We start from the raw sequence: 12,518 nt of genomic DNA on the forward strand, positions 1-12,518 counted from the left end.
GTGGTGGACTTCATGGGACTACGTCAAGACGCAGGGCACGCATCAGGGGGCGGGGTCCCGGAGCTGGAGAAGGATCCGCGCGGAGCCTCCCGGGCGCTGCGTGGGGCGTGGGGGGGCAGGGAGCCTCCGCGCCCCGCGAACCATGTTCCGCTACCAGGTGAGGAAACGCTTTGTCGGGGTGTGGGCGCTGCCGGGCCTCCCTCCCTCGCTCGGGCGGAAGCGCCCAGGGCCACCCTTGCCGTGACCTTTGACCCGTATTTGGAACTCTCGGCTCTCTTCTCTCCCCCCTCCCCCAAGCTGTCCGGCGCCGCGTGCTGGAAGAGAGGGACCGCTCTAGGAGTCTGTGGACAATGACCCAGGAGGACCCCTGTCCGTGAACCCGGTGGAGGCTGGTCTAGTCTGTTTGGGGGGGGGAGCAGCCCTTTCCCGTTCCCTCAGCTCAAGGGGGAGGGTCTCCCAGTTGGGTGCCCTGTTAGGATGTGCGAAGGGGACTGGCATCCTTTCCCCAACTCTTTAGCCTATGCCCTAAACAAGCGAATAACTAGCTGCTTTCATGTGGGGTGGCCTTTGGGGAAGAGTCTACTCTGAGGTGCTGATTTGTGTTTTCGGTTCCTGAGGGCCCTTTCCATGCCAGAGACATGGGAGGGGGTCAGTCATCTGCAACATAGGTGGAGTTTGTGTATGGAGCACCCACAAATCCATTGCTATTCTGGGAATCCCTTAGGAAAGTCATGTGGGAGGAATGTACCAGGTGAATGTGGAATGACTTGCCACCGTGAAACATTGGGGTTTGAACTATAGAAGGAAATTCGGGGATGCAACGGGGTTGAAGGATGACGCTTGCAACGGAGGTTCGCATCTCTGCGTGCAAAACTATATTGTATTAAGGAATAATATATGTAACTGATTGGCTTATGGACATGTGCTTTGGGGGATTTAACAAATTGGGCTGGCACATATTATCTATTCAGTAAGATATTCTTGCAAAGTTACAGGAGTTCTCCTTTGTCTGCAAAAACTGACAAAGGAAGCTAAAACAGCAGAAACAGAGAATTCTTGCATATTTTCTGTGCAGTGTTTACATTTGGATTCTGCTCGTAGATAGAACGTGTGATAGAGCTGTTGATAGGAACTGAAGAATACTGTGTTCTGAGAAACAGATCACGGTGAGACTTTTAGGATAGAGTAGTGTGAAAAATGTCATGTAATTTAGTGTACAGGCATACTGGATTGCATTGAGGCAGTAGCCTGCAGCATTCATTTGGAGGACTGTGTTCTGTGATTCAGGCATGTCTGTTCCACGTCCTTTTTAAAGTATGCTACGTTCTTTTCTATGGGGAACTTAATAGACTGGAGCTCCTTCTCCATCTTTCCACCAGTGTAACTCCTCCCATGACAAAATCTGAAGTAGTTAAGCAAGGAGTGAGGAACCTTTTTCAGCCTGAGGGCCTCATTCTCTCATGGCAAACCTTTTGGGGGCTGCATGCCAGTGATGGGCAGGGCAAGAATTGAAAGCAGGCGGGACAACAGATGTTGTCCTTTGTATCCTTTGTCCACTGTATCCTTTGTACAGTGGGACAGGAGGGGAGAGTGCCCTTGTGCCTGAATCCTGCTTGCTGGTTTCCCACAAACATCTGGTTGGACACTGTGAGAACAGGTTGCTGGGTTAGATGAGCCATTGGCCTAATCCAGCAGGCTCTTCTTGTGTTACATTTAAGTGGCTTAAGCAGCAGTTTAACACCCCTGGGATAGTCGTTTAAGAGTGCAGAGTCAAGGTACCAAACTTGGGATAGTTACCCCCTTAATCTTCTTTTAGTACTTTGTCTTGCGGCAAAGATGGTAAAAGCACAGCTCCTTTCTTTTCAGGGTTGTTGTGAACTGCAGGTCCAAAGGAGGACTAAAAAATGCTTGAGTGATCAGTTCTATTGCTTTATTAAAGAAAGGTGTAGACTTAGAGCAAATCAGCCTGCCTGGTCTTCCAGCCTTTACAGACACAGGACAGACACTGCAGCAAAGAGATGGCTTGTCCACACCCAAGCAAACATTCGTATGTTCTTTATACACAAAGCAGCATACATCACTCTGGCCAGGACTCCCCATCATTCCACCTGACTAGATGATGGCATAGGTGGCAAATACCCAAATCTTACAGATAGTTCTCCTTTCTGGGCTTGGAGCCCAGCCCCCCAAGCCCCCCCCCCCCAGATAAGGATAACATAAAAGTCAGCCAATTAGCCTAAATCAAAACAAGTGAATATAAACATATGAGCTCATTGCTAAAACAACTACAGGTATCAATTAACTGTGGGGTTATCTTGACTACCAAGATGGTGTTTGCAGAGCTTCAGGAATAGTTCACTTTTGATTCAAAACAAGGGTCTAGCAATTCCAATTTACACAAGTGATTGAAAGCTTGAAATTAGGTGGCTGAGTTTAATTCTTTTAAGTTTGTCAACATGAAATGCAAGAGTATCATCTTGTGTATGGTACAAGAAAGTGACTAGAAATAAAATGAAAAGAAGCTCCTAGCTTGCGTGGACACTGGGAGCATTGGATAGGCATTCTTTTTCACATTCTGAACACCATGCAGGAATCAAGGGAACTGTTCTTGTTTTATTACTGTGCAGAAAAGGCCTTTTCCACATGCTCTTGTGTGTGGAAGAACTGCTTAGTTGTTATTCATTTGCATAAATCTACATTTGAGGTTTCACTACTGTTTGACAGATGTCTCATTTTTAAATCGGACTATGGGGAAAATTAGATTTCTTCCATATTCTCTTAACTTATCACCACTAAATGGACACACCACTACTGTCCACCCTCCTCTGTTATGCTGTGAGTTTTTATGTGATTTAATGGCTGTTGGCTACACAAGGTATAACTGTCAAAAAGCTCTCCAGACTTTTCCTAGAGTCTTAAGCTGGAAGCTGCAAACAATTTTTTAAAAAATAAAGCATACTTTCGTTTCTCAGTCTCTTTTGCTGATGCAAGTGAAACTGATAGTTTCTTTTTTGGCCAGAAAAATTAAATTGCACTTCCTATCTTGCTGTTTTCCCTCACTTCCAAGCAGACTCTGCTGTTTTGGCAACAGACCATTGCTCTTCCAACCCAGTAACCTTTGGAGACAGGATATAGACTGGTATAGAGCAACAAGGGGCTTGAACAAGGCTGATAGAATTGTAGTTACTGTGCATTAAGCCCAAATGTATTTGTATGCTCTGGTAGGTTGCCATGCAGATCCGTTGACCAGTCAAATATTGGTCCCTATGGTAAAGATATTTAAAACCAGGAATGCTGCTGTCTGAGTGGCATCTTACCTCTACAATGGCTTTTTAAAAGTTCACTTCGCTTTCTGTTTTAATTTCATTCTTGCAAGATCATTTTTGAAAAACAAAAACAAAAAAACTGTGCTGGTTTTAAAGTTCTGGATAAAAGTCAGAGAAGATCTATTATCTAATATTGGGCATATTTTAAATATTCCTGATAATGTATAATCATTTATGTGTTACAAAACTCTCTAATGTATTGCATGTGTTTACGAGGTTTTACTTGTACGGTTGTTGGCTTTATTTTGTTCTTTGACTGCGTATAAAGAATCTATATCTGATATTATGTGAATATTAACATTTTTACAAACTTGTTTAATGTTGTTAAAATAGGGCGGTGGATGTTTTTTTAAAAAGCTATTACATCCTTTCACCATGGCTCTGTTTGCACATAACATTAAGTCATAGATAAAAGCAAAGCAATAGTTCACCATGAATGAACAGTGTGCTGCTGCATGCTGCTCAGTCATGATCACTTTGCTCTACCCTGCTTGGAGCTGAGAAACTGATCAGGGAGGGGATGGCTTTGTGCTGCAGGCAAGCCAGCAGTTGTGGTTTGTTCTTCCTAACAAACTATGAGCAGTAAGCCAAAAACGAAACTTGGCTTCGTCTCATGGATTGTTTGAAAAGAAACAAATCATGAGTCCTGCTTTGCACCTCCTGCTAAGTCAGTTCCATGTTCTTGTCTCTTGGCAGCATAACTGAGCAGCATCCACTAGCACACTTGCCCATTTGCAGTAAGCTCAGTTGAGTGTTTCAGACTATGTATGGCTTGCTGTGATGTGTGAACCAGGTCATAAACAGTTAACTATTTTGTTCTTGTAATTAAGCATCAAATCTGTTTAAAGTGTTCCATTTCCTTTTCTAATAAATTTAGTACTCTTAAGATATTTTACCATTACTTGACAATATTTAAATGAATATTTGACTGGTGAGTTGACCAAATATGTTTTGCCTCTTTCAAATGCTTAATCCTGGAGGAATGCTTATTTGGATAGACATTTTCTTTTCTTATCCTGGATTTTCATACACATTGGCTTATTTGCCAGAGGATCTGTCTGTAAAAAAGTAAACCATGTGAAATGATTCTTCATTCAGAAAAAACTCTTGGCTGGTTTCTGTTCCTCTTCCTATTACTTTTGTTTTTTGCTCAGTGCAGATACTTTGTTTAGTTTCTTTCTGTATCCGACACAATTCAGGTCATATTGTTTTACCTAACTAGAGAGCAAAGTCTGGTTTGTGCTTTGAAAGGTGCTCCGGTCCAAATTTAGCTTGAACTGACTCATGAGTAAAACCACTCCCTGGATGAAATTCTTTCTGGCATGCCAGAAAGGAAGTGAGAGCATGAGAATACCAAAACTATGCAATCGTTTGCACAAGGTGTGTTACCCTTCTTGTTACAGGGAAGATCAATGTGGAAAGCATGGTATAGTCAGTCTTTGGTCTTTGAGCCACATAACTCTGCAGTTTTAAAGCAGAGTAAATGATTGTGGGTGCAGCCTCTTGTAGGATAGCACAATGGCTTCTCACATTCACATAGTTGTCTGAAAATACAGGTAGTGAACTATGAGTGTGCTGCAGCCTACACTACTTATCTGCTTGTTCCAAACAGGAATAGAAAGACACTTAAGTTTTGCACACAGCTCAAGACCAGGTGTCCCCCACATGTCAACAGCCCCCTTTGCCTTTTTGAATCTCATAACACCTACAGAACTTTATATTCATAATAAGGAGTTGATGTAGCAATATTACAATACGGGAAGGAGTGGGAGGAAATCACTGTTGAAGAGTTAAGTTGCTGTGGGGGTAGTAAAATTAAAAGTGGTGAGTTTTGGTATGATCTGGCACAAGTTGATCTTTTTGAGAGGCTTTTTGCCATAACAGTGCTGCACTGTAGCATTTGAAGCTGCAAATGGATGAGTACTTAATTTTGCCTCGTAACATAGGAAGTGGCTTTCAGAAAGCTGCAGGCTGTGATGGTTTGTGTGGGGATGTTGTCTTCTCTCGTGGGGATTTTGTGCCTAGTTAATTCAGAATTGGTGCTTCGGTGGTGGGTGGAAGGGATATTGGTTGCATATGTCTTGGAAGGATGAAGATGGGGACCCATCTACTGAAATTATGACTCATGCCTGGGGAGGAGGGGGAAGAGTTTGTGGGGAAATGCTTTGGAATACTACAAGAGGATGTTGAGATGCCTTTCTAGTTCCTGAAATCAATGCTGTGGGTTTCTTTTCTGTTAAGTCCCTTGAGGACTGCCCTCTGGATGAGGATGAAGAAGGCTTTCATAACTTGGCTGAGGAAGATGAAGATATCGACCAGTTTAATGATGACACATTTGGAGCTGGTGCAATCGGTGAGTTTGTCTAACAAGTGTACCCTGCCTTTTCATTCATATGCCAGAGGCTATTTTATATATACTTCTTTTAATATAATATCCTAACTGTGCTGAAACATCCTTATTTCTTCCAAAGTTGCATTGCTGATATTTGGGCTGCTTGTTAAATCCCTTTGATGTTCCAATCTTTTGCCCCTGGAGTTGTAGGCAGATGCTGCTGCAGCTGTAGAACAAGGAGGGAGTGATATGGCAAGAATGGCAGGATCTTAAAGAAATATATCCCGTGAACCGCCCTGAGACCTGCAGGTGTAGGGCGGTATACAAATTTTAGTATAAAAATAAAACAACAACAACAGCAGTAATAATAATAAATACCCTTCCTGTCATTCCTTTGCAGATGATGACTGGCAAGAAGCTCATGAAAGGTTGGCAGAGCTGGAAGAGAAGCCTGCACCAGGAGGAGAGCAAGTGGATCCGGGAGTTGCCGATGAGATGGACCTGCTGGGGGACCACGAAGAGAACCTGGCAGAGAGGCTCAGCAAGATGGTGATTGATAATGAGTTGGAAGATCCAGCCATCATGCAGGCTGTGCAAACTCGGCCTCCTGTCCAGGTGTGCAGCAAATGATAGTGGGGTTACATAGTGGTGGGGAAAGAGCAATCTCATCTCTTTGGTAGGTTGCATAGGTTGGAGGGACCTCCATGTGACTTTTAATCCCTGTGTTCCCTTCTTTCCAGCAACAAGGTGGGCTCAACTCGAGCATCTGGGATGGGCCTTCAGTTCTCAGGCGCATTAGGGGACCACTTCTTAATCAGGTGCAGTGCTTTGTTTCATCTAAAGAGAATCTTGGTTTTTCCATAAAGATGATTGTCTTCCTCCTGCCTCTCGCCCCCCCCCCCCCGGCTTCCATTATCTAATGTTTTCTCTGGTGCATTGTACAGAAGATAATGACACTGTCTTTGCATGGGAGACTTGCAGACTTAAGTTCAATAGCCTACGTTTTGCCTGTGTCTCTTCCCCAACTTATAAATATTAAAAGTAAGTTGCTGGTGTGTTCTCCCCTTCTGCGCAGGAGGTCCCCTCTGTGTCAGTGCTGGAATATGCCCTACCACAAAGACCTCCACAGGCCCGAGAAGAGGAGCAGGACCTTTCGGAGCGGGCGCTGCCCAGGCGGTCATCCTCGCCAGTTATTGGCAGCCCTCCTGTCCGTGCTGTTCCTATTGGGACGCCACCTAAGCAGCCCACCATGCCCAACTTTAACCAGCAGGTATTGCTTCTTCCTTCTGGAAATGAGGGTGTGTGGATCTGGGATGGGGGCTTCAGCGAAGAACAGAATGAAAGCAAAAGGCACTCTGCTGCGTTGTGTAGCACAGAGGTTGCCACAGAGGTCTCAGTTTAGCATCTGCAAAGACTAATGCTATTTTCCACCTGCTCCCTTGTCCCCTTGGAATGCTTGCTTACTTGCCCTTTTGCTACTCTAGATGTCACTCTCCCATGATAGAAGCTTGTCTTCCATCTGCCTGTCTCTGACAAAATGGGAAAACAGCATTAATTAAATATCTGAAACTTTTCATAAAAATGTAACATAGATGCCCTTTCAAGGATGTGACTTTCTCTCCAGTGGCGTTTTGAGTGTTCAGTGAAATGTGGGTCTAATCTGCTATTGAAAGAAGTGCTCTTGTTTGCTTTTGTCGTTCTTTCAAATGCGATGAAGGTGATTGCTAGAAGCATGATATCTTAATGGTTAGGATGCAGTCTGGTACCTGGAGTTGAAGGAAGCATTTGGTGGTGAGGTTTAATCTCAACTCTACTGATTTGCTTATTTTGCTTTCATTTTTCTTCTCTTTCAATAGATCCTATGTCCAAAACCTGTTCACATTAGAGTCCCCATTCAGCAGCGTTACCCAAGCCCCTTCAGTGAGAGAATGTCTCCAAACCAGCTCTGCAATATGACGGTAGTTCTGACTGAGCAAATCTCTGTGTTGGCTTGTGGTTTAACAACTGTTCTTGCCCTTAACTCTCCCCCAACATTCCTCGCTATTTAAAAATGTTCATGAAGGTCTTTACTCATCAATGTAACCTTCAGTCTCTCTTCTGTATTGCTTTGTTCTGAAATAAACCCCCTTCTGGCCTTGAACACATTCAGAATCCCTAGGGGGCAACACAGAGCCTGTCAACTACAGGAGATTCCCAGTGCACTTTTGCATGTTTGTAAGGTTTACTTGACCTTCAGTTTGGCTTTTGGTATAATTGTTCATTGTTAGACAAGAAAGCCTAAAACAAAAAAGCCTAAAATAATAATAATAATAATAAATTTTATTTATATCCCGCCCTCCCCAGCCGAAGCCGGGCTCAGGGCGGCTAACAACAATAAAACAGTACAAAAGTACAGCATAAACAACATTCTAAAATCATTCATTATAAAATTAATTAATTAAAAGGAAAAAGAGCTCAAATCTCCTGTCTTCTGTTTAATTTTCATGACACCCAATTTCATGTATTAAGATTCTTGGGTTTTGCCCTTGAAAGGACAGCACATACAACAGTTTAAATTTAGTGCTCCTGCTCCTTAGTGGTCTGGTGTGCCCTTTTAATCATAAAGCAATTTAGCAGTATTGCAGCTTGTAATATACTTCAGAAGAGATCCTCAGTATGGCTCTCCAGTGTTGAGATGTGATGATGATACTGTTTGCCTAATGCTAGAATGAATTATTTTGTCTTGTCCTGTATGATAGGAATGACCAGTTATTTAAATGCCTCATCTTGCTTGTTTCATACACTCTAGCTTCTGCACTGCTCCTGCCTTCCGTTTTCTGTCATCTCAGTAATATCCAGAAGGGGGAACATAGGAATGTTCATGTTGTGTCAGACTGTTTCTACAGTCGGTGTGTTCTATTTTCCTTTTTCCAGAACTCCTCCCTCCTGGGCCACCCATTCCCTCCCAATGTTACTCCTGTTCTCACCCACCTTCAAAGAGCACAGCTGCTAGGAGGAGCGCAGGTAAGCATCTGACTACTGTCTTGCTCTCCTTTGCATTTTTGTGGTTGCATCCTCTACAGCGGGGGTGGGGGACCTGTGAATCTCCAGATGTTGCTGGACTCAAACTCTTAACAGCCCTAGCCAGCATGATCAATCCTCAGGGATGATGGGAGTTGGAGTTCAGCAACGTCTGGAGGGCCACAGGGTCCTCACTCCTGGCCTATGGGCTTTTGCTCTACTATGCAAGTTCTTCCTCCGTATACCTGCTTCTTGTGTTTGCTTCATTTGCCAGATCATATATTCAGGGAACAGAGGAGCCATCAGCAATGTTGCATTGGTATGCTTCTCTCTCTTGCATACCCTAGCAGATAAAGTTCTTGCAGTAATGATGCTGTTTTCTCCTGCCTCTCCCTACAGGCAGGGAGGCTGTCTCCCAGCCAGTTTGCACGTGTCTCTGGACTTGTCAGCAACCCTCTTGCGTCCATGAACCCCAAACTACTCCAGGGCCGAGTTGGGCAGATGATGCCTCCAGCTAGTGGATTTCGTGCCTACTTTGGGGCACCGCCTGCCCCTTCATCGCAACACCATTCCCCGTGTCCTGGAGCCCACCTGCAGAATTTAAGGTATCCCATTTGCTCCACCTTTCTTCCAGTAAGACAGCTAAGCTGAATTGTGTGTGGGTTCTCCATTGCCCTTTCCTGAGAGAACTTTATTCCCTAGGCCTCAGCCGCAGATGTTCCGGCCAGATACAACCCACCTTCACCCACAGCACCGGCGACTCTTGCACCAGAGGCAGCAGCAGAACAGGAAGTGAGTGTTGAGTGCATCTGTGTGCTTCTGCTGGTGGAGGGAGGGAAAGCTTAAATGCCTTCCCAGCACAAGAAGCAAAGTTCTACCAAGGTTGTGTATACCTGGTGTCAAGGAAAAGCTATTTCTGCGTCTGATGTAACCTGTATATAAATATATATCAAGTGCCTCTGCAGTATGTCTGCAGCAAAAAATCGACATAAAATCAGATTTTTTTTGGAAGAATAATTTGGTGGGCATCCAACTCATTCCTGTTCATTGGAGCCCTCATTTCCCACTGATTCTACAGAAGTGGATTCCCTGCACCAACAGAAGGTTGGGCTTGATGGCCTTCTGACACACCTTCCACTCTGATTCTGTGAAGGACTTGGAGATTATCCTGGACTTCCGAATGGAGCTGGAGTGGCAAAAAGAAGTAGGAAAAGGAATGATTAATTCAGGTGGTTCATAATCTTAACAAAATTAATTACCTCAAGTGGAAGATGGCTGCTAGTATTGATGGAAGGGAATTTAGACAGTTCATGGGTCTGTATTGATAGCAATACAGCCAAAATGGCTGGAAATTGAACCTCCATATGTTGGGGGCAGTGTATCTCCAGGGAGGAGGTGCAGAGACCAAAAAGGGATACCTATCGCCACTAAGCTCTTTGGGAACATCTGGTTAGCCACTGGAAGCAAACTCAACAGATGTTTAGCTTTACTTTGCAAGACAATTCTTAGGATGATAAGCCTCAGTATCCTATGCAGCTAACTCCCTATCTATTGCTTTTCTATTTTTTTAAGCCTTCACCAAAATCTGCTTGTGTGTATTGGCTTTCTCTCTGTAACCAGGATGAGAATTTTGTTTTTTAAAGAGGGCTATTGTCAGTTTTTATGATGCGGTCTTTGGCACAGTGATCATACCCCTGAGTACTGTGCCTCTCTGTGGAGGTATTTCTCAACATCCTGTGGTTATTCTGGTCACCCCTTCAAGGAATATCCTGCAAGTAACTTCATGGCCTGTCACAAAACAGAGCAAACTGGTGACTGGGGTGAAATTTGCTTATTCAGAAGAAACTTAGCCTCTATTTTACCTGCTCTTAAGTTTGGAAGCTCAGCGCCATGAACTTCCATGCTGGATTGACCCCAGGTTGTTTCTTGGGACATGTAAAAATACAGCTGAAGGAATTTGCTTGAGTGCATCTGTTCTTCTCAGAATTGTCTTGTGCCAAGAGACTTCGTATACATCCCAGACCGCTGTCCTGGAGCACTAGCATGCTGTGTCCTACTGTATACAGTGGTACCTTGGTTCTCGAACTTAATCCATTCTGGGAGTCTGTTCGACTCCTGAAACCATTCAAAAACCAAGGCACGGCTTCTGATTGATAGCAGGAGCTTCCTGCACTCAAGCAGAAGCCGCGTTGGACATTCGGCTTCCAAAAAACATTGGCAAACTGGAACACTTACTTCCAGGTTTGCAGTGTTTGGGAGCCAATGTGTTCAGCAAATGAACCGTTTGGGAAGCAAGGTTCCACTGTAATTGGTCTGTAGTTTTCCTGACTTTTGTGGCACCCCTTTCAGTCAGCACCGGAGCCTAAATGGGTCAGCAGGGGACAGAGGGAGCCACCGGAATAGCCACCAGGAGCAGATCAGGAAGGACCCTTACGCCAATCTCATGCTGCAGCGGGAAAAGGACTGGGTGTCCAAGATCCAGATGATGCAACTGCAAAGCACTGATCCATACCTGGATGACTTCTACTATCAGGTTGGTGCTTCATGGAGGCCCATTGTAGCACTCTGCTTCTTGCCTTGTTGGGGACAAGTTTCCAGTCTTGGGTTGAAGGGTTCTGTGCCTCTAGGTTTCTAACCAGCTTTCTCTTACTTTAGAACTATTTTCAGAAGCTGGAAAAACTATCTGCAGCTGAGGAAATGCATGGTGATGGTCCCAAAAAAGAGCGCACCAAACTAATCACCCCACAAGTTGCCAAGTTAGAGCATGCCTACAAGCCAGGTAAGTACCCTTGTGCACCAAGCACTGATCTGAGTGCATGTAGCAGGAGGAGGAACTAGAATCCAGATGTGGAAGGGTGGACTGTGCTACTTCAGCCTTGCATGGGGTGGGGTGGGCAAAGAATGCCTTCAAATAGAAAAATAGCACATGGGGAAATGTGTTCCTTGTGCTAAGCTTCTATTCACGTGGTGTCTTTAATATGGAGGAGCATTAGAAACATACTCCCCTCCCTCCCGCTACTTGTTGGGAGTGATTTAACCTGTTCTGCTCCCTCAGGATTCTACCATCTCATTCTGCTGCATATGAAAACTTCACCCTATATACCATTCCAGGGCTGGGGAGTAAAGGAAGGCAAGCTTAGACACAACAAGGAACGGATTGCCTTGTAGGCCTGCATGTATTTGAGCCCAAAATATAGCCTCATTTCCTAGGTGGTTGATTAGGAAGGCACAGTTTGGTTGATGGAGCAAAAATGTAATCGGGAAGGGATGGGAACATTAGAATTTTGTGTAGCAATAGCAAAATGTTAGGGCAGGTAGGTTCGCTCATGCAATTTCACCTGCATTGCCTTTTCTTTATGCTTGCAGTGCAGTTTGAAGGCTCACTGGGGAAGCTCACAGTCTCCAGTGTGAATAACCCCCGCAAGATGATTGATGCTGTTGTGACGTTACGAGGGGAAGAAGATGTAAGTTTCTCTGGCTAGGATTACTTGGGCTCCCTCCATAGATAGTGTAATGCTGTGGGTTTGTCATCTTTCTTCTCAAATATGGGTTCTTGCTGTTGTCAAACCTTGCTCCTGCTGAGGTTGCACAGGGGAACTTTCCTGTTCAGTGGGAACTTTTCTTAGCATGTCTTGCACTCTTCCTTAGGAGACAAAGGAGAAGCAGGTTCGAGATAAAAGGCGTCAGACTCTCTTCACTATTGAGAAGGTAAGTGAGACTTTGGTGCATTCTCCCTGGAAAGCGGGAATCATCCAGTACAAGGTTAAAGGGGAGCTACTAACTCAGCCCTTAGTGGTTAAACTGGTGGCAGTGCAGTTTAACCATGATGGGTTATGCCATCTTGGATTTAGAATAGAGAG

The 12,518-nt window shown here is 44.5% G+C and overlaps 1 protein-coding gene across 1 annotated transcript in view; it reads left to right on the forward strand.

Annotated features, from left to right (window-relative positions):
- Positions 1–12,518, forward strand: part of PATL1 (PAT1 homolog 1, processing body mRNA decay factor) — a 19,463-nt gene continuing 6,945 nt past the window's right edge. Inside the window, exons 1-13 of the mRNA XM_080994334.1 lie at positions 1–157; positions 5,568–5,679; positions 6,059–6,273; positions 6,399–6,476; positions 6,734–6,928; positions 7,515–7,616; positions 8,572–8,661; positions 9,058–9,263; positions 9,361–9,450; positions 11,008–11,191; positions 11,314–11,437; positions 12,025–12,122; positions 12,307–12,366. Coding sequence (XP_080850460.1) covers positions 143–157; positions 5,568–5,679; positions 6,059–6,273; positions 6,399–6,476; positions 6,734–6,928; positions 7,515–7,616; positions 8,572–8,661; positions 9,058–9,263; positions 9,361–9,450; positions 11,008–11,191; positions 11,314–11,437; positions 12,025–12,122; positions 12,307–12,366 — 1,569 coding nt within the window. The 5' untranslated portion in view covers positions 1–142. The remainder of the gene's footprint in view (positions 158–5,567; positions 5,680–6,058; positions 6,274–6,398; positions 6,477–6,733; positions 6,929–7,514; positions 7,617–8,571; positions 8,662–9,057; positions 9,264–9,360; positions 9,451–11,007; positions 11,192–11,313; positions 11,438–12,024; positions 12,123–12,306; positions 12,367–12,518) is intronic.

This window comes from Podarcis pityusensis, assembly GCF_964106645.2.
Source record: "Podarcis pityusensis genome assembly, chromosome: 1".
NCBI lineage: Eukaryota > Metazoa > Chordata > Lepidosauria > Squamata > Lacertidae > Podarcis > Podarcis pityusensis.